Genomic DNA, 25,887 nt, shown 5'->3' with positions numbered 1-25,887 from the left:
AGGCACCTATAGCACGACTTCGATGCTCTGGTAGAATTTCCAGTTTCTGAGACTTTCGGCCATGGCCGTCTTTTACTTTGAACCTGCAGGTGATTTATCTCGGTTGACTGACGACCGTAATCATTATTTAATTCTCGGGAATATTGTTCGGCCATGCCCATCGACCTCGCTGTCTGACAAGCAATCTCAAAAGTCAAGTCATCCGTCGTCAATAACTTCCTTCTGATCGCATCATTTTTCACCCCACAAAAAAAACGATCCCGTAATGCTCGGTTTTGAAAGTTTCCAAAAGTACAGTGCATCAATAGCTTTTTTAATGCTACGATGTAATCACTGATACTTTTATCGGCCTTTTGATTCCGAATCCCGAAACGATAGCTTTCAGCAATTTCTAACGGTTTGGGGTTATAGTGCTGCTCCAGCTTCGTTAAAATCTCTAAGTGTTGTGTCCTTTGGCTCGTCAGGCACAAGCAGATTTACAAGGGTGTCATATAATGCCGGATCTGCCTCTGATAAGAAGATCGCTTTCTTACGTTCCAACACAGCCCGGTTCTGGACTGCATTGTCTTGAACTTCGATTATGTTATTTGCAGTGAAATACATTTCTAGCCAATCCACATACGCTTTAAAACGTTCCCAGTCGTGTTTATATTCACCCAAATGTCCCAATACACCTGCCATTTTAATCTCTAGCTGTTCACACCGTGTGCTGTATTTTACCTCGGATTTTGTAGCTTTTTCCAAAGACAGAAACTTCCAAAGTCTCTCTGTCGGCTGGCTGAATCCTTCAACAAAAATTAAGCATTAAATTATCCGAAAAATCCCATCTCAGTCGCCAACTGTGATATATTCACAGAGCACAGCACACACAGCTTCCAAACATGGCAGGCAGCTCTCTCGGAAGTCTCCGGAAATCTGCCGGTTCTGTTCATTATTAACCCTGCACTTGCAGTACACAATACGTCCACATCCACAGTGTGGAGCTACAAACATTACAAGCTTACAGACATTACAGGTGGTAGTAGATTTACTGTCAAGTTTGCTTTGCCTAGATTGGTCTTTTATCATGGTGTTGGGAAAGAACATTTTTAACACACTGATTGAATCTTCACTCTGGCAGCTATCGTATTTAAGGTACCAATGACACAATACTATAGGTTTAGAAGAAAATACCGGATGAATGGTTGGAGTCTTAACTTTTGACGTTTGATAGTTCAACCACCCCCTTCCCAGAGCTGCTTTAGTAGCACCCTACTGTTAAGTAATTGAGGTAGGGGAAAGTGTAAAGCCTATCAGAAGATGTCGCGCTCCATGAAACGTTCTTCACCTGGACATGCCAATTAGCTTCTAGGAAAATCAGTAATGACGCAAATATTTACAAATATCTGTGACAACACACCTTTTATTTATATGGTATAGGAAAGAGTATTTAATAAGAACCAACTAAAAGTACGGTTAGCTCTTATTCTGGTCAAGATGACATGCTATAAATAAACCACTCATCCTGCATTGAGTTTTTCCCATTGCTGAAATGAAACGCACATTGTGACAATTACTACGAGTATCATCTTTACAAACTGCCCATCATCCTGTCCTAAACTTCCAGAATGTAAGCAGATATCAGATTATTACACAGTGCTGCATTTTTCTCTGAAAAGATGTTTCTATTTGCATTAACCAAACTGCTAATCTGATTGGTCTAGGAGCCACTTCAGTTGTCAGAATTGACAGTGTTTGGCCCGATATAAAATTAGAGCTGAATAATTCTATTCAATGTTTCTTTTTACAACTAAGCTTCTTTTCTTCCCACAGCTTAAACTCTGATTTCCATGGTTAACTTCAGCTCAGATCACTCTGTTCAATGATGAAAACTTAGCTAGAGAGTTGCCAGAAGCCCGTTATGCTAGAATTTCTGTTTTCTGAAAGAGTTTGTCTTGCACAGTACAATTATCCTCCCACTTTTTCTTTCTAAAGTATCACCTTTGCTTGCATTTAGTTCATGAATAACAGTTCCTACAGCAGGCCAATTGAATAGATAGTCTTCAATGAGGAAACAAACACCGCCCACAGCTGTGCTTAATAATGGCCCCATGCTGCTTACATTTCACCATTTGCACTGCTGGTCACGGTGGGCTAACTGCTGAAAACACTGGACGCATTCATTAAAACGTGCTGCAGGAGGGGCTTTCACCAGTGTCTCTTTACCTAATTCCCCACCACAGAAAGACAAGTATATAGACTGGGTCACAAGCTGCACAGGTTGAAATGCTTGACAAGTTACCAATGAGTCAATCCTACCAGCCTCTGACCACACATATTGATGGAAGGTTATACGCATTCATCGTGTGGATAAAGCAATACCAGTAGTTTAATAACCCTATTATGTAGTTATTGTGTACAAACATTATATGGCCTGCCATATAAATTACCTGATACTGAAAAGTGCTTTGCCCACTTAAGGCCACACAATTAATTCAATAGTTTTCAGATAACTGTTCATTAACCAGGTTTCTTAAGACTCATAAGACAGCCAGTCACCTCAAAACAATAAAGCTGGTTTAGAACACAGAATTTTCTATTATATGAAGAAAATGAATGAACGACGAGGAAGATATTTCACATTTAATTAGCACAGCAATCTCATTTATAGTGAAGACTTCATTCTGGAGACCAAGTCTGGCATAAATGTACATGTCTCCATTCTAAACTCTCCCAACATTTTTATACCTCAATTTAAAATAGGTACATATATAGCTCTTAATACAAGGAACATTACAGGAATGAGATTTGAGATACAAAATATGAGATAGATCTAAAAAAAAAAATTAAACTTGCTTCCATGTGAGTTTAAGTAATTACTTGGGTACAGAACAAGTCATGGGCTTAGTGCAGAATTTACACTGGATTTAAAGACAGTGTAAACATGTGCACAAGCCAACCATAAGAATGAACGAGCCTCAATGCGCAAGTTAGAGGGGGAAAATTAGCCCAGCAGCCAATGGCAAGACAAAGCTAGACAATAGGTCACAGCACAATTGGACTTGGTTCTGGTCCTCCCACAGTAGAACGCCCTGCACTCTCGCTGTTAACAACAACTGGTATTTATATAGTGCCTTTAACGTAGTGAAATGTCCCAATGCACTTCACAGGAGTATTATGAAGCAAAACATTTGACACCGAGCCAGATAAGGAGAAATTAGGGCAGGTGACCAAAAGCTTGGCCAAAGAGGTCAACACATGTATTAAAGCCATACAGGTGAGGTGCTTGACAGTGACCCACAGGTGTGGAATCACAGCCCACCGAGGAGTCTTCAGGAATGATGGAGAGGGGAGAACATTTGCAAGAAAAAAAAGAAAAATAGCTTTAAAAAGGTAGAAAGTAGAAAACATATACAAGTACAGAGTAATGGGTTATATTTACAAAAAAACATGTACCTTATGCTCTTCAAAGGCTTTCTAGTTATAATGTACAGCTGGACGTGGTCAGCATGCATGTGGTAGCTGACCTTGTGTTGGTAGATGATCACCAAGGACAGCATGTAAAAGAGGAAGGCGCCAAGGATTGATCCTTGGGCACTCTGGAGGTAAGGGGGTAAGAAGTAAGGAGCCATTTCTGGAGATGCTCTGGCTGGTTAGGTAAGTATGGAACCAAGCGAGCACAATCCCACTAAACTGGACAGTGGAGCAGAAGCATTGGAGGGGGATGGACTGTGTCAAAGGTTAGAGAGAGCAGCAATGCACCATGGGTGCCACAGAGGTTGTCATTTGGAATTTTGATTAAAGCTGTTTTAAGGAGGACTGTGCTCATCAATGAGCCGTGAATCCAAAATAGTTTTTTTTTGCAAGTAAAATGCAGAAATCTTTGGTAGATAAGAACCTCCCTCAATACACACGGGTCTCCTCGCATCACTTGCTACGGCCTGAATATAATTCTGCACGGAAGCAACAATCTGCCATCTTCCTGGTCTCAGGAACTTGTGCACAAACTGCATCTTTAGCAATGTAGAGGGCAATTTATGAACATAATAGCAGGAAGCATAGAATGAGAAAAGATGTTTGCACCTCCGACAGAGAATCTATCAAGAGATTCTATCCAACTTATTTAATCTCTTCAAGGAAAACCCTGCAAAGTCCCTCTACTATCAACAAAATTTCAGTAATGTGCGCTGTTCAAACACTAACTCCGGTTGCTGATATACAGTCCCAGCGCTACGTCTGTACAACTCAGCTTACAGTCATGTCACTTAGGTGATTTGATTCAGTTAGTAATGACCTGCTCTCATTTCTTGAGCAGACAGTGCGGATTAAAGTCGTGTGTAGGAAACAGCGCCTATGTCTAATATTGTTGCCACCGTGTAGCATTAAACAGATGTGCTGTGTAAGGGGTGTGATCCACTGGAGGAGATGGTGAATTAAAGTGCAGGCTGCTTTTTGCAAGGTTGATAACGATCTCATTGCAGCAATTGCACAGAAAATGGGTAATACTAATGCTCTGGCAAATATTATATTTCCTCAAGAAACTGTAGGTCCCCAGTTCACGCAATACCAATAAATACCCATTCATTATATTATAAAGTTGAATTATAAATTTGTATAATAAATCACATCTGACCAACCGAAGAGGCTGCTTATCTGCAGAAGATGACCAAAAATTCTGTGAATAGTTAGATACCTTTTATACTGAAGCATTCTTACTGATAACTGTCAAATGCAATGATTCATTTGAGCAGTGGGAATTCTTCAATTAACTTGCTAATACAAATGCATCAACAGAATAGCTCTTACAAAGGTTGAACTTGATGTCTCTTCACAAATGACCCTCCCTGCACTGTTGAATGATATAAAACACTGAGTTGGAGGCACTGTGCTTACCTCAAATAGTGTATCCTCTTTCCTTCCACAATACAGAATTGCTCAGTCAGTGTCCTGCAACACTGGAGTCTGCAGAACAGTGGCAGCATAGAAGTTTGTCGACCTACTTTCTCTTCCTAAGTAACAATTGTGGCTACGTTAAAGCCAACTCGCAGCTAAATCTTAAGTGGACACAGATCAGAAATGCTTATCATCACGTTATCTGGGCCAGTTAAAACCAGCAGCGAGACCACCCTCACTTGTAGACCGTCAGAAACTCTTACCCACATCAAGTGTGTCAGAGGCAGGTTCGCAGGCAGACTTGATGCAGAGCTGAAACAAGACAAAATGATGTAGGGCTGTATTTGTAAGAACGTGAGAACACTGGGACGAGAAAAGGCATTCACCCTTTCTAGCTGTTGAATTCAGATCACTTGATCTCAACTGACTTGTGTATAAATGCTCTGAAAGGATTCAATGCAATTTAAACATGTTATAAAACAGAACCGGCAAATTCACACTTTATCCTCAGTACAGACTAGTCACTGAATTAATAGGATTTAGATGAAATAAATTAAAGCTGCCTGTGAAGTGCAAATGGTTAACTGAATCCACATTAAAGATGCAGCCCATAATCAAGTGATGTGTCACGGTGGTACAACACACGTGATGTACAGCTTTGTGCAATGGTATCAATGGCGCTCAAGTAATTTGTTTCTACTACTTTTCTTTAAGACTAATAAATCTTAAGCAATCAGTAAAATTAGCACAGTTAGTGATTACTACCACTAGTTGTTATTGAACAGAGGATGATTAAAAAAAAAATCATTAGCTGAAACTCATTTTTTTTTAAGGGCACCTGGACAGAGCACATAAATGTTTAAAACCCACACAAGCCAATTACATTTCAGATCCATTGAGGATAAGATCTCCTAAAGTGATTAAATAAAGCAATTAAATTTTTGTGTTGATCACGTCTATAGATAAACTCTTTACAGGGAAACCCTGAATTCACAGTGACAGCGAATTAAGCCTCATTTGGGTTTGACTATCTAACCTACAGGATCATTCATTTTGGCTTCAATCCACATCACTCTTAATTGTTTCCTCTGTCATTTGTTTTTCCCCTTCCACGATGTTATTGCTTCAGGGACAAAGCATCACTCTTTCGGTAGCTTTAATCTGACACGGAATTTAACCATTTCAAAAAATTATTTTTACTTTTGCGGTGACATCGCCAGAAGCATTCTTGTATTGATAAACTTACATTCTTTGCTGTAAATCTTTTGTTAGCTCTCCCCATTTATAAAAAAAATGGATACCCTGTGAATTCAGAGACTGCTTGCAGTGAAAAACTGTGCTTGTAGAATAATGGAACAGTGACATAGCTAAATGGATTGGAAATAAGAGGATTTGAAATTTTTGTTAGAAAGTATCCAAAGATTAATAAAACTAGCTTCCTTCAGGGTACTTGGTTACATTAAGGAACATTATGCCGCTCGTTTCCTAACTCGCACCATGCCCCGATCACCCATCACCTCTGTGCTTGTGACCTGCATTGGCTCGCAGTCTGGCAACGCTGATTTTAAAATTCTCATCCTCGTTTTCAAATCCCTCCCCATCTCTAAACTCCTCCAGCCCTACAACCTTTCGCGATCTCTGCGCTCCTCTAATTCTGACCTCTTGTGCATCCCCAATTTTCATCACTCCACCATTGGTGGCCGTGCCTTTAGCTGCCTGGCCCTAAGCTTTGCAACTCCCTTCCTAAAACTCTCCACCTCTCTAGTTCTCTCTCCTTCAAGATGCTCCTTGAAACCTATCTTGTTAACCAACCTGTCCTATTATCTCATGTGGCAGTGTGCCAAATTTTGCTTGATAATCGCTTCTTTTACTATGTTAAAGGTGCTATATAAACGCAAGTTATCAGATGTTTACAACAAGAAAGCTGGCAGTGAAGTGATATTATGACATTCTGTCCCGTTAAAAAGCCTCGAGGTCAAAAATAGTTTTCTGTCCAGGCTGTCACATCTTCTGAATGCTGCTTCACATGCAACCTCAGCAAGTTCACAACATTTTTGTTGAAGTGGTTAGCAGTTATTGTGCAAGCACGGCCTGAGACCCAACTGTATCACCTGAAGACTTACTGCTATCCCATTTGGTTATGCTAACTATATCACAAATTTAAACGAAGATATTAAATGCATCAACCTCTTTTTCACAGTGCTTTTAAAATATGACAAAGGTTTCATGCACAACAGTATTTAAATAGTTGTAAAGTAGATTTCCTTTTTACAGAACTGTAGATATGTTACCATCTCAATGCCACATCAATTCTATATAAAATAATTATTACTGGCTCATGCCACGATACTGCACAAATATAATTTGTTCAATATCTTAGCATGAACTGGGGCTGAAGAAAATTCTAAACGTTAGGGTAAAGATGGCAAAAGTCTTGAGTAATCATTCTGGTCAAGAGTAGGCTTTGCAGTGAAAAAATTACCTGGCTTTTAAAAGGATTAAATTTGTAGCTATCACTAGAATTGTGAATGAGGTGTTCATCACCATCATCATAGGCAGTCCCTTGAAATCGAGGAAGACTTGCTTTCACTCCAAAAGTGAGTTCTCAGATGACTGAACAGTCCAATACGGGAATTACAGTCTCGGTCACAAGTGGGACAGACAGTCATTGGAGGAAAGGGTGGGTGAGGAGTCTGGTTTGCCGCACGCCCCTTCCGCTGTCTGCGCTTGTTTTCTGCATGCTCTCGGCGACGAGACTCGAGGTGTTAGCACATGCATGTCAACATGTGCAGAACCAGAAGGTAGTGTTTGGGTGTGTAGAAGTAATGCAGCATGAGTCATCTCTTCCCAACATGCCAATTCCGTTTGTGTGAGTTCGGAAGAAACATCTGCTAGAGATGGTGTGCCACTAACCTGGTGGTTTCCTATGATGCCAAGTGCTTCTATCTATACAGGGTTTTAAGCATTATAAAGGAATCTCTATCGGAATGCAGATACTATACAAGCAAGGAATTTACAAAATAAATATATTTCCATTGTCAAAAGAGCTATAAAAATGTTTTAAAAAATGCCAATTTTAAAATTCTCATCCTTGTTTTCAAATTCCTCCATGGCCCTGGCTCTCCTCATCTCTGTAATAGCCTCCAGCGCCGAGATATCTGCATTCCTCTAATTCTGTCCTCTTGTGTATCCCTGATCGTTCCACCATTGGTGGCCGTGCGTTCAGCTGCCATGGCCCCAAGCTCTGGAATTCCCTCCCTCAATCTCTCCACCTCTCTTTCCTCCTTTAAAATGCTCCTTAAAACTTACCTCTTTGACCAAGCTTTTGGGCATCTGCCATAATATCTCATGTGGCTCGGTGTCAAATTGTGTTTGATAACGCTCCTGTGAAGCACCTTGGGACGTTTTACTACATTAAAAGGCGCTATATAAATGCAAGTTGCTGTTACAACATGTGCATGAATCTCTTGATCTGTACATCACAACTCCATTTGATTCTGGGATGCTCCACACTCTGAGCCCAACCTGCTTCACAGAGTACCCTTGACCTCTTTTGTTTTACACAGCATTCAACAATAACAGCGAACCATTCGTGCTCCAAGGAACGGCAGGACAAGCTCCATATCACAATGGGAGAGGACTCAATGAAATAAAAAACACATGTAATTGCAGAGCTCTGTACAGTGTTATACAAGGTGGGTTGTACAGTGTTACACAAGGTGGGTTAAACAGTCAAGCAAATATTGAAATTTTTTTCACATTATGTCATGGGAAAAATGGATTTAGAGAAGTTAAAGCAAGTTTTCCATTATGGCAGTTTAGGCAAAGTTCCCAAGGGCCACGTGCCCATAGATCAATGCCGCAGCTTGAGCCATCACCTTCAGATGACTGTAGAAAGAAAGGAATAACTTGCAATTATATAGCGCCTCTCATGACAACAACAACTTTTATTTATATAACGTCTTTAACGTAGTAAAACGTCCCAAGGCGTTTCACAGCAGTGTTAATGACCTCGGAACATCCCAAAGTGCTTTACAGCTAATGAAATACTTTTTGAAGTGTAGTCACTGCTGTAATGTAGGGAAATGCAGCAGCAAGCTCCCACTGATGTTGGTTGGGGGATAAATATGGGCCAGGACATCAGGAGAACTCCCCTGCTCTTCTTTGAAAAGTGCCATGGGATCTTTTACATTCACTTGAGGGGGCATACGATTTTAGTCACCCCCTCCTAATATCTCTCTCCTTGGTTTGACATCTCATCCGAAAAATGGCACCACCGACAGTGCAGCGGAGATGATGATTTTATCTTCCTTTGGGAACTGTCTCAGGTTGATCCAGACTGTTTGCAACCTCAGCATCCTATTTGACCCAAGTCACATCTTCCAATATCATATCTTTTCCCTCACAAAGACCAGCCGTTTCCACCTCTGTAACAATGCCTACCTCCACCCCTGCCCGAGTCCATCTGCCACTGAAGCCTTCATGCATACCTTGTCACCTCCAGACTGCAGTATTCCAATGTTCTCCTGGCCGGTGTCCCATAAACACTAATTTCTGATGAAGGGTCGTCACCCTAAACGTTAACTCTGCTTTTCCCTCCACAGAGGCTGCCTGACCCGCTGAGATTTCCAGCATTTTCGCTTTTTATTTCAGATTCCAGCATCCGCAGTATTTTGCTTTTGTGTTCCATAAACACTAGTTCATCCAAAACTCTGCTGCTCGTATCCTATCCCGCACCAAGTCATAATCACCTATTTCCCTTGCTCTCACTGACCTGCTATGGATCCTGGTTCCCCAACACCTCCAATTTAAAATTCTGATCCTCACATTTAAATTCTGTCATGACCTCACCCCTTCCCGTCTCGGTCATTGACTCCAGCTCGATAATCCACCAAAAATTCTGCATTCTTCCAACCCTGGTCTCCTGTGCATCGCCCACACTCTTTCACCCACCCCTGGCAGGCATGCCTTCTGCCATCTAGGCGCTTCACTCTGGAGTTCCCTCCTTGAACCTCTCTGCCTCTCTCTCCTCCTTTAAGACGCTCCTTAAATCACCATTTTGACCACGATTTTAGTCACCCCCTCCTAATATCTCTCTCCTTGGTTTGACATCGAGTTTTGTCTGATTGAAGCACCTTGGGATGTTCTTCTACATTAAAAGCACTATATAAAAGCAAGTGTATGTATACATATAAAAATAAACAGGGTAGCATTATAAAACTGACCGTGTTGCAAGTTGAGCAAAAATGATTTCCCATCTCCTTCCCAATGAGTGGTGTGGTCTACAGGAAACTCTTAAGTGCTTGTGAGTGATGTTACTTTTCTGTAAACTTAGCACCTGTCTGGAATGTTCAATTCCAATTCTTGGGGGCGAGGTTGTGAGTTTATAATAGTTTTCAAGTTGTTGAGTTAACAATTTCATATTCTTGACAATGTGTAATTGATTGATGGAAGATTGTACGCCGCCTGAAATGGGCAACTCATCTTGTGCTCTGTGTATGTAGTTATGCTACATTCTAAAAGTAATTACACTGGGGACAGACTGGCCTGGGACGAAACCCATCATCTTCTGGCCTTGGGGGTCAATCACTTAAGTACTATAATATACAACTGATCACTGTGTTTCATTCTCACACATCATTAATGTCATTATAAAGTCAACCAAACTGTCTCAGGTCACCACCTTCAGTTCCGAGACAGGAGCCACATGCAACTTTTTTTTTTCCATTTCTCCCCACAAGTACAGTCAACTGCTACTAATTCACGATGACAAACATCTCGGGAATGTACTTAAAGAACACTGCATACTTGTCAGTGAAATACAAGACAGTAACATAATCTTGGGGGTTCAGGTGACATTAATTCATAAGAGTAAAGAGCAAGTGATTTAGGTTGGTCATCCGAACCCCAAGGCTGGATCACTGTCTTGGAATTCACAAAACAGCACATTTATAGTTACAACACAGTTCCAACATTTTCATTTTTGATTTCTAGTATTTGCGCTTTTTTGCATCGAGTTACAAGTACTGATTGATATTCGCAGTCGCTCTTTGCTTTCATTCCCTTTCACTACCCCCACCTCCTACTGCGCTCGGTCCATGATCTTGCTACTCACCGAAAACTAATGGGAGTTTAGTTGAATCCGTTGCTCAAGCTTTCTGTAGGGGAACAGTCACTGATTTCTTTCCTCAATGACAGAACCTGAACTTGGTAACCTAATAGTATTTCAGATGGGTTTCCCGTCTCTTGTACAGCAAGTGACAGCTTTGAAAGTTTTATTGCACAATTTACAGATTCCAACCAGTTTTGGGTAATTTTTGGAGTACACAGTGCTAAGCGACCATCTTAAAACTGATAGATTGCACTAATATAATTTATTTCGATGGGGTTTCTCAAGGACAGCACTCACGCTCTCGGTGAATATGTACAGTCGGCATTGGTTGGTATTGCAATTGTTATTTTATTGCACTCTTTGTTTTATAATGCCTATTCCTTCACTTTGAAATAACAAACCCATCTGATTGATTTTATATAAGTAGAATCAGTTTGTAGTGATCATGAGGATAGAAGGACAAACGCTGTTTGCCAAAACATTTGGATTAAGCCTGTTTGGCTGTACTGATTAGCTTGTGCTGGGAAGGCAGTGGTAATCCTTTGGTCTTTCTCTGTACCAGGACCGGCAGTTTCAGTAGCATATTGGGAATTTATATACATCATACAAAATGCCTGAAAATGGGGATCGGGCAGAGAAGCGGAGTTGAGGCCAAGATCAGATCAGCCATGATCTTTATTGAATGGCGGAGCAGGCTTGAGGGGCCGACTATTTCTTATATTCTTATAAAAATTAAATTTAAACAGGAATGCTGACTCTCAGTGCTGTTCAGGTACAGATTTAGCGTATCCCCGGCTATGTAGATATCTTTGGGGACCAGTTCAAGATCATTGCTATAATCAGATTCCACTGTAATTCTAATTTGAAAGCTATACCAATTGTCATTTGGAATTCATTCCAATTCCAAATGATTTTTAAATTACCATTTTAAGTTTTTCTAAAGCTGTAATTCATGACTCCACTGTTTTCGGATGTTTTCAGAGAATCGCTTTGGAAGGTACGTATTTTAAAACATTTCAGATGTCCACAATTATCCTTGCCAGCGTTTCCACGAAATATATTAATGGCCATAGACACGAGAGCGCCGTGGGCATGTTCTTGGTGTTGGCATATGTGTTTTTTTTCTCTCTTTGCAACTGAAGGAATGTGCTGTGGGAGTTAGCTGTATCCTCGGTGGTTAGACCTTTGATGAGCCAGTTGTAGAACTGCACGGAGTATCATGTGTCATAACACAGATCTTCCAGCACACTGCGTTATTTTTGACCATGAATGATAGTTTGGAAACTTGCTTCTCAGCACTCCCAATAATCTGAAATAATTTTTGTGGACGTCAGGTTTTACTGACACCAGCTAAAATACAATTGAGTGTTTTCACTTCTTAGAGAGTATCGCCGGGCTATTCAAATGGAGAGGCCATCACGAGAGAGCTGGATCCTGTCTTCACCCAAATTCCATACAACCAGCAAGTGATCAGATTGTTAACAGTCTCTAACCTAGGTGTGCTGAGACTAACAGTAACATTCCTACTCCCATCCCAGCTGTGATTAGCTAACTCAGAAAGACTTGCATTTCTATTGCGCCTTTCACAACCATTGGACATCCCAAAGTGCTTTACAGCCAATGAAGTAAGTTTTGAAGTGTAGTCACTGTTGTAATGTGGGAAATGCAGCAGCCGATTTACGCACAGCAAGCTCCCACAAACAGCAATGTGATAAAGGCCAGATGTTGATTGAGGGATAAATATTGGCCAGGACACCGGGAATAACTCCCCTGCTCTTCTTCGAAATAGTGTCACAGGATCTTTTACGTCCACCTGAGAGAGCAGACGGAGCCTCGGTTTAAAGTCTCAGCCGAAAGACGGCACCTCCGACAGTGCAGCGCTCCCTCAGCACTGCACTGGGGTGTCGGCCTAGATTTTTGTGCTCAAGTCACTGGAGTGGGACTTGAACCCACAACCTTCTGACTCAGAGGTGTGAGTGCTGCCCACTGAGGCATGTTTGTGGACCCGTGGTCAATTTAGGGCTTTTCTTGACTGTATGGCTCTGTAGATAAACTTGAGAGTTATTGCTGGAGTCCAGAAATAGATGACAATATACAAAGTGGATAAATAGTTAATTGAATTACCACTGAATGTTTTAACTGGTATTTCATGTTCCAATAGCTTATGCTTTCCAACTGCAGATCAGAGATAGCCTCCCTGCCCCACGAGATGCTGAATTACTTGTTCTCTGCCTCCCTACCTTCATTCATGGAGTCACTAAAATAGAACTTTATGAAGTAACCAAAGCTAAGAGTCCTAAGGAAAGGATCGATCCCAGGCTGTTATAAATCATAAGACATTGGAACAACAAAAAGCTTTTTTACTGTGGCAGACAGATATCACAAATTATTACACATGACGCCAATGCTTATATTTCCATCAACTCCATATACTGACATATTATTAGGAGCACATGATGATGATCATCATCATAGGCAGTCCCTCGAGTCGGGGATGACTTGCTTCCACGTCAAAAAGTTCACAGGTGTTTCAATGAAGGACCCAAAATTCCAGGTCCTGAACTAAATCTTGGAATGGAAGATGCCTGTTCGTGGATTTTTTTTAAACGTGTGGTGGCCGTTGCACATCAGCCACCACACGGGCTTGACAGAGCTAGGTCTTGGTTCAGTGGCAAGGGTTAACCAAGACGACTGGAGACCTGCTCTGCTACACGGACCTAGTGCGCACACATATCGCAGTGTGGGCTGGCCCGTGCTGCCCCTGGGCCCTTGCCTCTTCTAGCCCCCGAACTCACGCCTCTCCTGGGCCCGATCGCGTCCCTCTACAATCTCTCGGCGCTTCTTTGCCCCGACCTCGCCGCTCCTGCAGTACCTGCCCAAGCGCCAATCATCGACCTGGACCTTGGTGACGTGCCTCTTCACTGAGTCTAAAGTAGTTCTCCCACCGCTGACGGTAGACTGACTGGCCTGTCGTAAGCCAGGATTATCCTGCTCCCATTTTCTGAACAGGAATATAACCGTGGCAACGCTCCTGTCCTCTGGCCCATCCCGTGCCCAAAGGGAATTGAAAGATTGTGGTCAGAGAGCCTGTTATCTTGACCGAAGCTTCCCTCAGCAGCCCAGGACGCACCCCACGGGTAGGGTGGCATCGTGGTGACGTTCCTGGGCCTGTAATCCAGGCCTGCACTTGGCCCCTCCGCGGACAGGATCCCACCACAACAACCGTGGAGTTAAACTCAATAATTCAATCAATCTGGGATGAGAAGCTGGTATCAGTAACCGGATTGTCGGCAAAAACCCATCTAGCTGCCGCGTTTTCTATATGACAACAGTGACTGCACTTTGGCGGGAAGCGCACTGGAGGAGGGAACAGGCGCTACGCAAATTCTCAGCCGGACAGCATATTATGAAGCTGGCAGATAGATGGTGAAAAAGGTCAGTCCCTCAACTGATATTGCTCAGCCACACAATCGGCTCCCTTTTAAGTCCCCTCACCCCTCTACCAATTAAGCCATTATATTTGACCTGGCTAAAGAGATCCGGAGATTTCCTTTTTTTGAAAAAACCCCAGAAATAATGAAGGTATACTGCACACACAGAACAGAACTGCGGAAATGAATAGGAAATGTCAACTATCAATACATACAAACCTTGCTACGGTAGAATTGTTGCTGTTAAATTATAATTTATTCATTTAATATTGTGCTTTCCCATCATTAGCAAAATGATGTTATTGCAGTAACTCCAGTATCAAATGAATTACATTGGCGATGATAATGCACGTTTCGAGTTATAGTTTCAGTAAGGAAATTAAAGAATGAAACTCAGCAAATGTTACTGTAGAAAATAAATACCTGTTTTTAGATTAAATGGCACTGGTCCTTATCTTAATGTGAACAATATGACCACTCTAAATACATTTTTTTAAAATACAGTACTCACATCTTGTCCTGGCCAGCGCCAACCCTCAGGGTAAGCCTTGGAATAACAGGGGAAGGAGCTGGTATAATTGCTTCAGTTTTTGCCTGGGACAGAAGTACAGTGATAAGCATATTTATCTCTAATTAATATATCGTAAACTGTTTGCAATTTCCATATACGCGCTTTAGACAAAGCCAAAGTAAAAGTAATTTTGGCATCAAAATGCTCAAATAATTTGATGTTGAAAAAGTACCAGATAAAATATATTTACATAAAAATAGTTATAGCTGAGTCCGATACATTGTGACTCCAGGTTTGCAGTTGCACGTAAAACACCATTCTCGGACGATGGCTGTGTTGAGAATTGACAAAAAAACTAATTCATACCACCTGCAACCTGAAAGTGGATTCTGAGGCTTTGAAAAAGTGGATAGTTAAAAAAATGGGCTTCAGGATAATAAAGGGCTATATTTAATTTTAAACGAATATTTATCCTGAATTTTGAAGTTATATTCTTCCATCTTTTAGGTCCCCATCACTGTCAAGCATCCTAAAGCTATAGGGGAAAGCAGGAAATTTGTTTCTTTGCTCTGAAGAGTCATCATTCATCCTCGGCCTCTTTCCCTGAAGGCAAGGTTGAAACTGGAAATTCATTATCTAGGTACTGACGCAAATCATTACTTCACCACTACATGGTGTAGCGCAGTAGTATTAAAATATATGGACAGTTTGTGGGACTCCTTTGGGCAACGTTGGCAAGGCCGCAACTGTTGCCCAACCCTAGTTGCCCTGAGAAGGTAAGGGTGGACCTTCTCCTCGAACCAATGCAGTTCTTGTGGTGAATAAATTCTGCTATATGTGGACTGCTCAAGTTAAGATGAGAATAATTGAAATTGAGTAGGGATTACTCACAAGCAATAATCTCACAGAGGGGTTTAAATAATGAGGTAAACAGTGAGAGTGAAGGTGAGCAATTTAGAAGTGCCAACTGAATCCCAGACTACTGTGGAGTCTACTTTTATACTATTTCCAGTCTTTTTTTTTTGTGTTACTAGCAGGTGTTATGCTGGGCAATTATAGCTAATTCACTCTAAACTTGATTTTCCGCCCATTCACAGTTAATGGGTGGAAAATCTAGGTAGCTGTGGAGTTGCTTTGATGTGTGACGGCACCCACATAGTAGGATTAATAAATGTGGTACACTGCAAATTTACGTAGCATGAATTCACAATTGGTATATATAATAAAGTGGATAAGGCATGTCTTCTTAGTTGGTTACAATGCAGTACTGAAACTGCTAAAAGTTCAGATGTCATACTGAAAGTGTGACGATCAAGCAATTTATTCTCTACCGGAATCCTAGCACTAGATTATCTGCAATTTTCTCAGACAGCTGCTTGTATGGCTTGTAAAGTTAAATGAACTGCAGGGTTATCCTCATGCCTCAATGGAGAACAAGCCCAATAAACAATGGGGAGAATCACAAGTGTGACGCTGCTTTAAGAAGTTTTAAGGGCTGTAATGTTATGACATTGTTCATTGTGATCCTCCTTGCAGTATTAGAACATAGGGAAGCTTTACAGGTGGTCTAAAGTGACCTATTTAAGGTTTGTTCAAGGTGCAGTTATGTATGATTTCAAGGATCCTTATCCAATGTTGACTCTTTCAAGTCAAATAGTAGCAATGTAAAATAAATCCAGTTGGTATTTTGGCAAGCCTGATTAGAGATCGAGGTTCCTGAAGTTTGAACAGAACTGTTGCCCAATCAGATCAAGAAGTTTAGTCCTCTCTACATAGAAAGCTAAAGCATATTTTACATCTACATTGTGGAAGAGTGGGAGCCACAGATGAGGAAGAGATTGCAATCAAAGAACATACATTTCCTAAGAATGATAAAATGCTGCAGCTATCTTGGCGAGGGATTTGGATTTAATCTTAGGACTTATTAATTTGAGTGATAAAAGCAAAGTGAAGAACCAAGTCTCATAGTGCAGGACGTTAAAGGATGAAAACAATAAAAGAGTTTAGGTATAGCAGGCAGTGGGGAATCGACGCTTGGGTTTCAAAAGCCTGAAGATTGTAGGAAGAAAGAGACAAACAGGAGTTAGAAGTTTAAAAGTTTTGGAGTCTTTTGGAGAGTAGGAAATTGTACGTCTTGATTTCAGGACAGAAAGGATGTTGGAAGAGGAAGAATTTATCGGATTGTGTTGTTGCAGTTTAGGAGGAACGAGAGAGAAAGTTCTGAAGAGAACTGGCAGAACAGAATTCTGTTAAGATTACCCAGATTAGAGTACCCTATCTTTGTCAAATGAGGCATGGTTGATTGATCAAAATCTGTTGTTTATTAACTCTTTGGAGAGTGAAACAAGATTATCTATCACTAAAAGTGTAAGGAAGTTCATTTAAAAATCTTGACAAATTTGGCCTTCTAGATGATAAAGGGCAGAGAGATTAGTATAGATGCACACATCTTCACAATGGCCAAAAAACTACATCCAAAGCAGGGTGTCCCTCATGTTTCACATTTATCCTAGAATGGATCCAATGTTCCCTACCTTGGGTCAGTCAGTGCTAAGACTGCAGAGGGATACGATTAACAGTAGGGCCTGCCTTTGTGGACGAACTTAAAAATGCCAACCTATCTGCCAGGGGATCCTCAATTGGTAGGAAGTCAAGCCTACCTCGGCTGTTGCTTGGCCTAGTGGTTTCATTTGCTTTGGTGTATTAGTGAGTCATACAGACGAGGAAGATTCACTTCTGGTTTGTGCAGATTTTGGTCTCACTGTCAGGTTAGGGAGCAGAAAAATCTGCTGGTTCTGATTTCTATTTAGTGACTCCTGCTGGGAGGTTAGTATGTTTCGAAATTGGGTGCAAACAGGATTAGCTGTAATGTCCCCCTCTTCCCCCATAGTCAAACAACTTGCGAGCAATCACCGCCGAGACCCTCACATGACGAATGGCCACTTGTGCAAGGCACCAGCGGCGGTCATTAACTGTGAATCCAGGGAAAATTGATGAGATAAAAAAAAATGTCATGGCCATAGAGACCAAAGCAGAATACATTTGGATGCCAACTTATGTGGAATGATAAGACTGCAGTTAATCAGAACAGGGCAAGGCTCAGTGAAGGTAGTGACAATATTAGGGAGAAGGATAGTTACAGTGCACTTGTCTATCTGTTCTGAAAAGTATAAATAAATATACCATTCAGTGGACAAGAAAGATTGGGCTTGCTTGCTCGTCTCCGAGACTCAGTACTGACAGTAGGTCTGGCCAATGATTCAGGATACTGTTATCTATACTGAAGGAGAGAAATTGGATCCCTTCAGAACATATTGCCTCTTGGGCAGAGCTGCAGTTACTAATGAAATATTCACAAAACCAATGAGCATTGAAGAGATGTCTTGTTTGCAGAGTTGCGACAAAAACAATGATCTGACGAACCCAAGGTAACTTGCTTCATCACAGATGACATTCAGGAGTTTTACTTGGGAGAAGCTGAAGTTAAATGTGATTGATGTAAAAGGTGCCATAGAGGTACTTGATATCAGGTACTGATTTTTGAATAGCTAGCTATAGATCCTTGAAATGTCATTATCAGGGAGTGACCCAGGTGTTATATTCTGGATTGGTATACTCTCGTCAAAGCGTGAAAGTTGGAGCTTGACTAAACCAAGCTAGGCTGCTGCTTGGAGTTGGGAAGTACCAACTTGGTGAGATGCAATAGTATTTGGTGTGCAAATCTGTGGGGTGGTGGTGGGGTGGTGGGGGAGTGGGGAAGGTTGGCCAGGGGAGTGGGGAAGGCTGGCCGGGGTAGGGGAGGCTGGCCGGGGTAGGGGAGGCTGGCCGGGGGGGGGGGGAAAAAGAGAGAGAGTGAGCTCACTTGTTCCTCACAGGTAGAGAACAGGGACACATTTTTATACCACAAAGAGATCCTTTTTTACATCTTGCAATGATTAAATGATCAGATTAGCAATGTTGCGACACTGAAAACATATTTATGGGAGAAGGGGGAGGCGGCTGTTACAATTCACCATATTGGGGATTCCTTATGCTCGGCAGGATTGCAAGAAAAATTGATGACGCTTCTTTTGATGTCAAATATTTGATCATTCAGAACCTCACAGGAGATTCAGTTCGGATGTAGATTATTATCTGATAGAATACCCTTTTTGTTTAAAGATGGTGGAAAATTGAATTCAGTACCCTCCAGCAACACAGTTAGATAATGTCTGTCACAGTAGAATAGAAAATAATTAGGCATTTTCAACATGTACAGTCCAAAGCCTGGCAAATTGCTCACAAAAGGTAGGAATATGTACTTGTCAACAACATAATATAAACGGGAATGCAGTGACAAAATAGTGCTTGTACTGGATCCTCTCAACAGAATTTGCCATACAGCTGAACTGGTAACATTCCAGGGCATCAAGAAAGCAATACCTGGATTATGGACTCATTAGTGTGTGTCATAGATCAAAGGCTAGCTATGCAAACATTACAATAGAAACTGAATAGTTTAATTGGATAATAATGGATTTGGAATACTTTGGACGTTCTGGAATGTAACTACCCTTTCTCACACCTACAGGATATATTAAAGAATTACTTTGTTCTACTTAAAACCCTGCAATTTTATCATAGGGGAAAAGAGAGAAAGAAGAAATCAAGGTCAAAAATTAAACATTATAAAACATTCACAATCACACATTCTTCCACAACTGTTAGGACCGTGGAAAATAATTTTACAATATTTCAAATCACACCAGAATTACATTAAGACACAGTTGGCATCATCCTTAAACCCAACCTGTTTTTCACCCGCACAACTTCAGAATCTTACCTGTGTCACTGTGGGGAAATGCCACAACTAACATCCCCCACCCTGCCCCATAACTGGTGGGAGAAGCTGGATGCTGGCCTGAAATCATTCAGTGGAAAGATTCATGCACCCTACTGCTGACAGGCACTGAAGCAGGATTGCTTTCTTCCCATTCAGGATTGAGAAGAAAAAAAAAAGACTGCAACTCCATCTGCTGCCAAGCAGAAAATGACAGTCTCTCCTTTTTGATTCTTTGTGGCCATAGGGACTTAGAACATTTTAAGAACCAGGAATGGTCATTTGTCCCCCCTTTGTTTGATCTTAACCTTACTACTGAAACACATTTCTCACCATCCTCTTTCTCACAGAACACACTTAGTTGTCACTGGAACTACTTGCTTCAATTGTAACTTATTCCAATTTTCTTTTTGTGTAGAATAGTTCCGCTACAATTGTCTATTTACGCTTAGATTTTGAATATTTTCAGTATTGACAATGTGTCTGAATCAGCTTCATCAACACCCTTCACATAATTTTGAAAACTTCTATTAGGCCACCCCTTTTCAAATAAGAACAACTTTCCTAACCTTTTCTCAGAACTCAAGTTTCCAGATACGCAAATCATGTTATTCCTCTACACTACGCTCTCCTTTGGCAGAAAAAAAAATCAAAGAGCAAGTTATTATTTAAATGGAGAAAGATTGCAAAGTGCTGCAGTACAGCGGGACCTGGGGGTAGTTGTGCATGAGAAACAAAAGGATAGTATGTAGGTACAGCAAGTGATCAGGAAGGCCAATGGTATCTTGGCCTTTATTGCAAAGGGGATGGAGTATAAAAGCAGGGAAGTCTTGCTACAGCTATATAAGGTATTGGTGAGGCCACATCTGGAATACTGCGGCAGTTTTGGTTTCCATATTTACGAAAGGATATACTTGCTTTGGAGGCAGTTCAGAGAAGGTTCACTAGGTTGATTCCGGGGATGAGGAAAGGTTGAGTAGGTTGGGCGTCTACTCATTGGAATTCAGAAGAATGAGAGGTGATCTTATCGAAATGTATAAAATTATGAGGGGGCTTGACAAGGTGGATGCAGAGAGGATGTTTCCACTGATGGGGGAGACTAGAACTAAGGGCAAAATCGTAGAATAAGGTGCCGCCCATTTAAAATAGAGATGGAGAAATTTCTTCTCTCAGAGGGTTGTAAATCTGTGGAATTTGCTGCCTCAGAGAGCTGTGGAAGCTGGGACATTGAATAAATTTAAGACAGAAATAGACAGTTTCTTAAACGATAAGGGAATAAGGGTTATGGGGAGCGGGCGGGGAAGTGGAGCTGAGTCCATGATCAGATCAGCTATGATCTTATTGAATGGCGGAACAGGCTCGAGGGGCCAAATGGCCGACTCCTGTTACTATTTCTTATGTTCTTATGGCAAGATGACCCATTACTGCAACCAGCCCTTCATACTGGGGTCGGAGGTGCCTTGGATAAAAACAATATCAATTTTGATTTGTATTCTATCACTCTGCTAATACAGCTTTGTATTTGCCTTTTCCTTGTGGCCATATATTTTGTACATAATGATCCTAAAATCCCAATATACCTACATGACTATTTCATTCAAAACATGTTCCTTATTTTAGTTTCTTGCTGCAAGTTAATTATTTCACGTATCTACATTGCACTGCATTTGCCGTCAACTGGCCCAGTTTTTAACATTCTGTTCCAATTCACTTGTCCAAAGACTTACCCCTGGAGTACTCTACTAACAACCACTTTTGAGCAGGAAAAAGTTTCCTTTTTGACTGCCTTTTCTTATTTCTGAACCAAGTATATATTCAGTATTCTTTTATGTCATCTATTCAATGACTTTTTATACAAGACTATATAGCGGAGGGACTCTGTCATATGCTCAAAAAAAATCTCAGCTTTACAGCATCCACTGCATTTCCCTTGTCCTCCATTGTCATTTTTTTTGTGAAGAACTTAAGTCAGGAATTCGTGCTTTACGTTTTCCCTGCACTAGAGCCCTTTGAAATTCATTTATAAGATTTTGCCTCCCACTGATGTGAAACTATGATTTTTAGTTATGCCTCTACTCTTCAAATATTAGGATTATATCTGCATTGGTATATTTTTAAATAAGTTCTTTACAAAGAAGTGAGTTGCAGTCATGCGAAGAAAAAAAAATGGTAGATTACAGATTGACCAATTATTCATAAACTAGATGGTTTAATTAAGACATTTATTTTTCACTGATTGAAATATATATGTGCACACTGCAGGGCACTGTGGATTTGAAATGCCTGTGAATAGATACAAGTTTGTAATTTGCAAAAAAAAAGACAACTTCACAAGAAGCTGAACTTAGTAAGAGGACTAGTGTACATGAGTTGGGCTGGTGACAGGGTTCAAAGCAAGATAGTGAAGGGCCACTAATATAAGACTCCTTTGTGGAGTACTAGAAATACATGGCCAGTGGATTTGTTCACAGTCTTATATATAAGCACCATTCTTTTCACCTGGATAAATAATACCAGTCACATAAGCCCCTTTTTGGAGTGTGTTGCATTTTTCTGTTAATCTTCTGGGATTTAGATTCGTTTTACTACATACCTCAAGGCACAAACTGATAATGCTCTGTCGCTCCGCATTTCTTCCAGGACACCCGTGAAGCGCCATCACAAAGTGAAAGCGTTAGAGTGATTCTCTGAAAAATTCATTTTTTAAATCCTGTCTTGCAGCAAAAAAAAAACAACTTCGAAGCTTATCTAAGCAGATTAATCTAAATTACAATAGTATCTAGAAACATCTGATGTCTTCTGGCTTTGTGATTTTCTTCAACACATACGCAGCTGAAGGAAAGACCTCTGAGCTGCTATATGAAGTTCAGCAAAGGCATCATTCACACCACAAACTTAAGAGTAGCACAAGAAACAGTTTAGTCGTTCATGAAATTTTACAATATATTTTATGAAGTGATACTTCACCATTTTGCCTGAACCTTTTTATTTAATTTTTCTGCTGGAAACCTACTATAACACTCAGCTTTAAAAGACATGAACACCTGGAGATAGTTCCATCATGAAAATAAATAAATTTAAAACTAGTTAAAAAAAATTAGCTAATCTAAGGGTTTTTCTTAAGCAAAAGTTAGTGGCCTGGTTCTGATGCCATACACTAATGCTGGTATTTAGAAGTTCACAGTTTTGTACCTACATAAATGCCAGCTGTCCGAAATTTTTAAATCTTTAAAAAAGATCACTAGAAATGAAAGTCAATATTCTTTAATGGTCTCTAATAAATACCTAATACTGGCAGTGCTTGGTAGTTCAATCTAGCTTCACTATAGTCATACTCAACTATTAAAGGGTCACTGTTAAAGCAATACACACTTACTTTTTCATGTTTATGCTTCTCTTTTTCTTTCTCCTTTTCCTTCTCCTTCTTTTCTTTTTCCCTTTTCTCCTTTTCTTTCAGCCGGTCCTTGTCCTTGTCTTTTTTTTTCTTTTTCTCCTTTTTGTCTTTTTTCTTGTCCTTCTCTTTAGACTTTTCCTCAAATAGTCTTTCTGGAACCATAGGAGACACCGCTGGCAAAACACACTGAGTCTTGATGCTGCTTGGGGTGCTGAACAAGGGCAACGGGACCTCTTTAGGAATAAACGTGTGTGGTGCTGAAGGGGCCTTAGCTTTATGTTTATCCTTGTCTTTATTCTTTTCTTTATCCTTTTTCCCCTTTTCTTTATCTTTCTTCTTTTCTTTGTGCTTTTCTTTGTCCTTTTTAAAGCTCCCGTCTTTATGTTTTACCTTCACATCACTATCGTCAAAGTCTTTAATTCTAAATTTAAATGGATCTTTTTCATGGTCTTTACCAAATTCCTTAAAAAAAATCTTGGACTCTTTGTTGGCTTCTTTTTCTTTGTCCTTGTTTTTCTCCTTGTCTTTGCCCTTTTCCTTTTTTTCTCTGTCCTTATCTTTCAACTTTTCTTTATCCTTTTTCTTGATTTTCATCTTTATCTCTTTCTTCTGCTTTTTCTTCGTGTCAGATGAAGATGCATGCTTTGTACGCTCTTCATAGAGCTTAAGAAGAGGCTCTGGGGTGGGTGGTGAAGCAGACGGGGAAGATAGGTAGGGAATAGATGCAGGTACAGAAGGAGGTGTACCTAAGCTCGCCTTCCTGACAACCTCATTGATGGAATCATCCAAAGTCCACGACACATTTGTGCTAGTTGTTGGGCCAGAAGACGACACTGGGGTCGCACTACCTCTGCTGAAGCTGCTAGATAGGGAAAGCACCCGTGGCGTTGATGATTCTGAAATAGTGAGTCTTCTGGGACTAGTGAAGATTTCTCCTTCTGATTCGGACCCTGAGGAAAACTCAAAGGGATCAGGCTCACGTTCAGCACAAGCACGAGCTATAACAGCATCAATAGAGTCATCAATACTCTTATCAGGCACTGGCAATTTTTTTGGCGATGCATCCAAAACATTTGGTTTCTCCGATTCAGTTGATGTGTGTGGCTGCTTTGTGTGAACATTTTCTTTACCAAGTTTTTCAGACCCTGAATTACAGACAGACAATGGTGTTCTGTTTGGAGTTTCATTCTTGGCAGTGGAATGAGCAACATTTGCTGGTACTTTTGGGCTTTTAGGGCTTTTTGTACGCATAGGTGATTTTTTGTCTGATTTCGATGAAGCTTTTGGAGAACGAATGGGACTTCCTGAAGGTGCCAACTGAGATCCTTTCGGGGATTTGGGTTTTTGTATTGGTGAAGAGGAGATTTTAGATTTGATTTTAGATGTGAACGCTTTTGAATCGGAGGCTTTGGGGGTTGAAAGTTGTGATGGTTTTGGTATGGGTGCAAGCATCGGAGGTTCAGGTGAAAGAGGCAGTGAGTCAGAATGATCTGGTGGAGGAACTGGAGATAAAACAGGAGGCACCCTTTGAGAATTGATCATACTCAAGGGTTCCCTTGGCTCTAAGACACCATCAGGGCTGTCCATTTTACAACGAGCTGTTCTAGCACGCTTTGCAACGGGTAAATCAGCAGAGTCAGGGCTTTCCAGTGGTCTCTTGCCCAAAAAGTTTTCATCATTGACAGCCTCTTCCTCCTCCATATCCTCCTCTTCCTCTTCAAGGGGAACCTGCATAGCTTCTGCTGAAGTACCTCCATCAGTGGGGACCTGCTCCTCCTCTTCCTCTGTCAAACAAAATACGACATCAGAAAAGATGGAACTCGCATTTAGGTAGCAGTTTATCATTTTCAAAGAGTTTCACAATCAATAATGTACTTTTGAAGGGTAGTAACTTGTTATGGAGACACACACACAAAATAGCAAATTTCCATAAAAGGTCGCACAAATAGCAAATGATATAAATGACAAATTAATCTGCTTTTTCTGGTGTTGGTTAAAGGCGGAAATGTTGGCCAGGATACCGGGAGTACTTGCACTTCTTGTTTGAATGGTGCCATGGGACTTTTTACATCCACCTGCACCAGGACCAGGTAAACAGGTCTCGGTTTAATGTCTCATCTGAAAGGCAACAACTCCAATATTATATTCCTTCAGTAATGCACTGAAATGTCAGCCTAGTTTGTGTGCTTAAACCACAACCTTCTAACCACATTTATAGTGGTCTTTGGCCACTGGCTCCTGTAGCCTGGATCATCCACACTTGGTGGTCAGATGAAGCTAAAGCTATTCAAGCTGATGGCCAGAAAAACCCTGGGTCTTAGCACCAGCCTAAATGTAACTGTGGCTTGTAAAAACACTGCAGAATGGCAATCTAGGCATGGTTTCTTGATGACATCAGCACATATCGTGTTGTGTTTCATGTGTCCTGACGTCAGTAATAGATGACATCATGACATGATTCTGTTGCATAAGCCTGGTTACCAATTTGACATGACACCTCTACACACGCTTGCCCTTGCCCACCTGTCCACAGGGAGAACAACGGTGCGATTGAGTGTGACACTGTTAAGCCATGCTCTCTAGACTTAAAATCTATATCAAAATGACCTTCTGACATGTCAAATAATAAATACCATAACAGAAATAACAGTATAGTATAGTTTATGTATATGCAAATCAGAAGCAAAATCAGCTTAGAAAATGACTCTGGTCACTTTTACCTTGACACATGGATGGATTTGAATCCAG

The 25,887-nt window shown here is 40.8% G+C and overlaps 1 protein-coding gene across 2 annotated transcripts in view; it reads right to left on the bottom strand.

Moving 5' to 3' along the window:
* The window catches only part of taf3 (TAF3 RNA polymerase II, TATA box binding protein (TBP)-associated facto), a 207,599-nt gene that overhangs the window by 29,410 nt on the left and 152,302 nt on the right, over positions 1–25,887 (bottom strand). For both annotated transcript variants that reach the window (XM_070897123.1, XM_070897125.1), the window contains 2 exons: positions 23,122–24,923; positions 14,927–15,009 (listed from right to left, as the gene is read on the bottom strand). In XM_070897123.1, the coding sequence (XP_070753224.1) occupies positions 14,927–15,009; positions 23,122–24,923 (1,885 nt within the window). The remainder of the gene's footprint in view (positions 1–14,926; positions 15,010–23,121; positions 24,924–25,887) is intronic.

Source organism: Pristiophorus japonicus, chromosome 13, assembly GCF_044704955.1.
Source record: "Pristiophorus japonicus isolate sPriJap1 chromosome 13, sPriJap1.hap1, whole genome shotgun sequence".
Classification (NCBI taxonomy): Eukaryota; Metazoa; Chordata; class Chondrichthyes; family Pristiophoridae; genus Pristiophorus; species Pristiophorus japonicus.
This window is presented reverse-complemented; position numbering and strand designations above follow the sequence as displayed.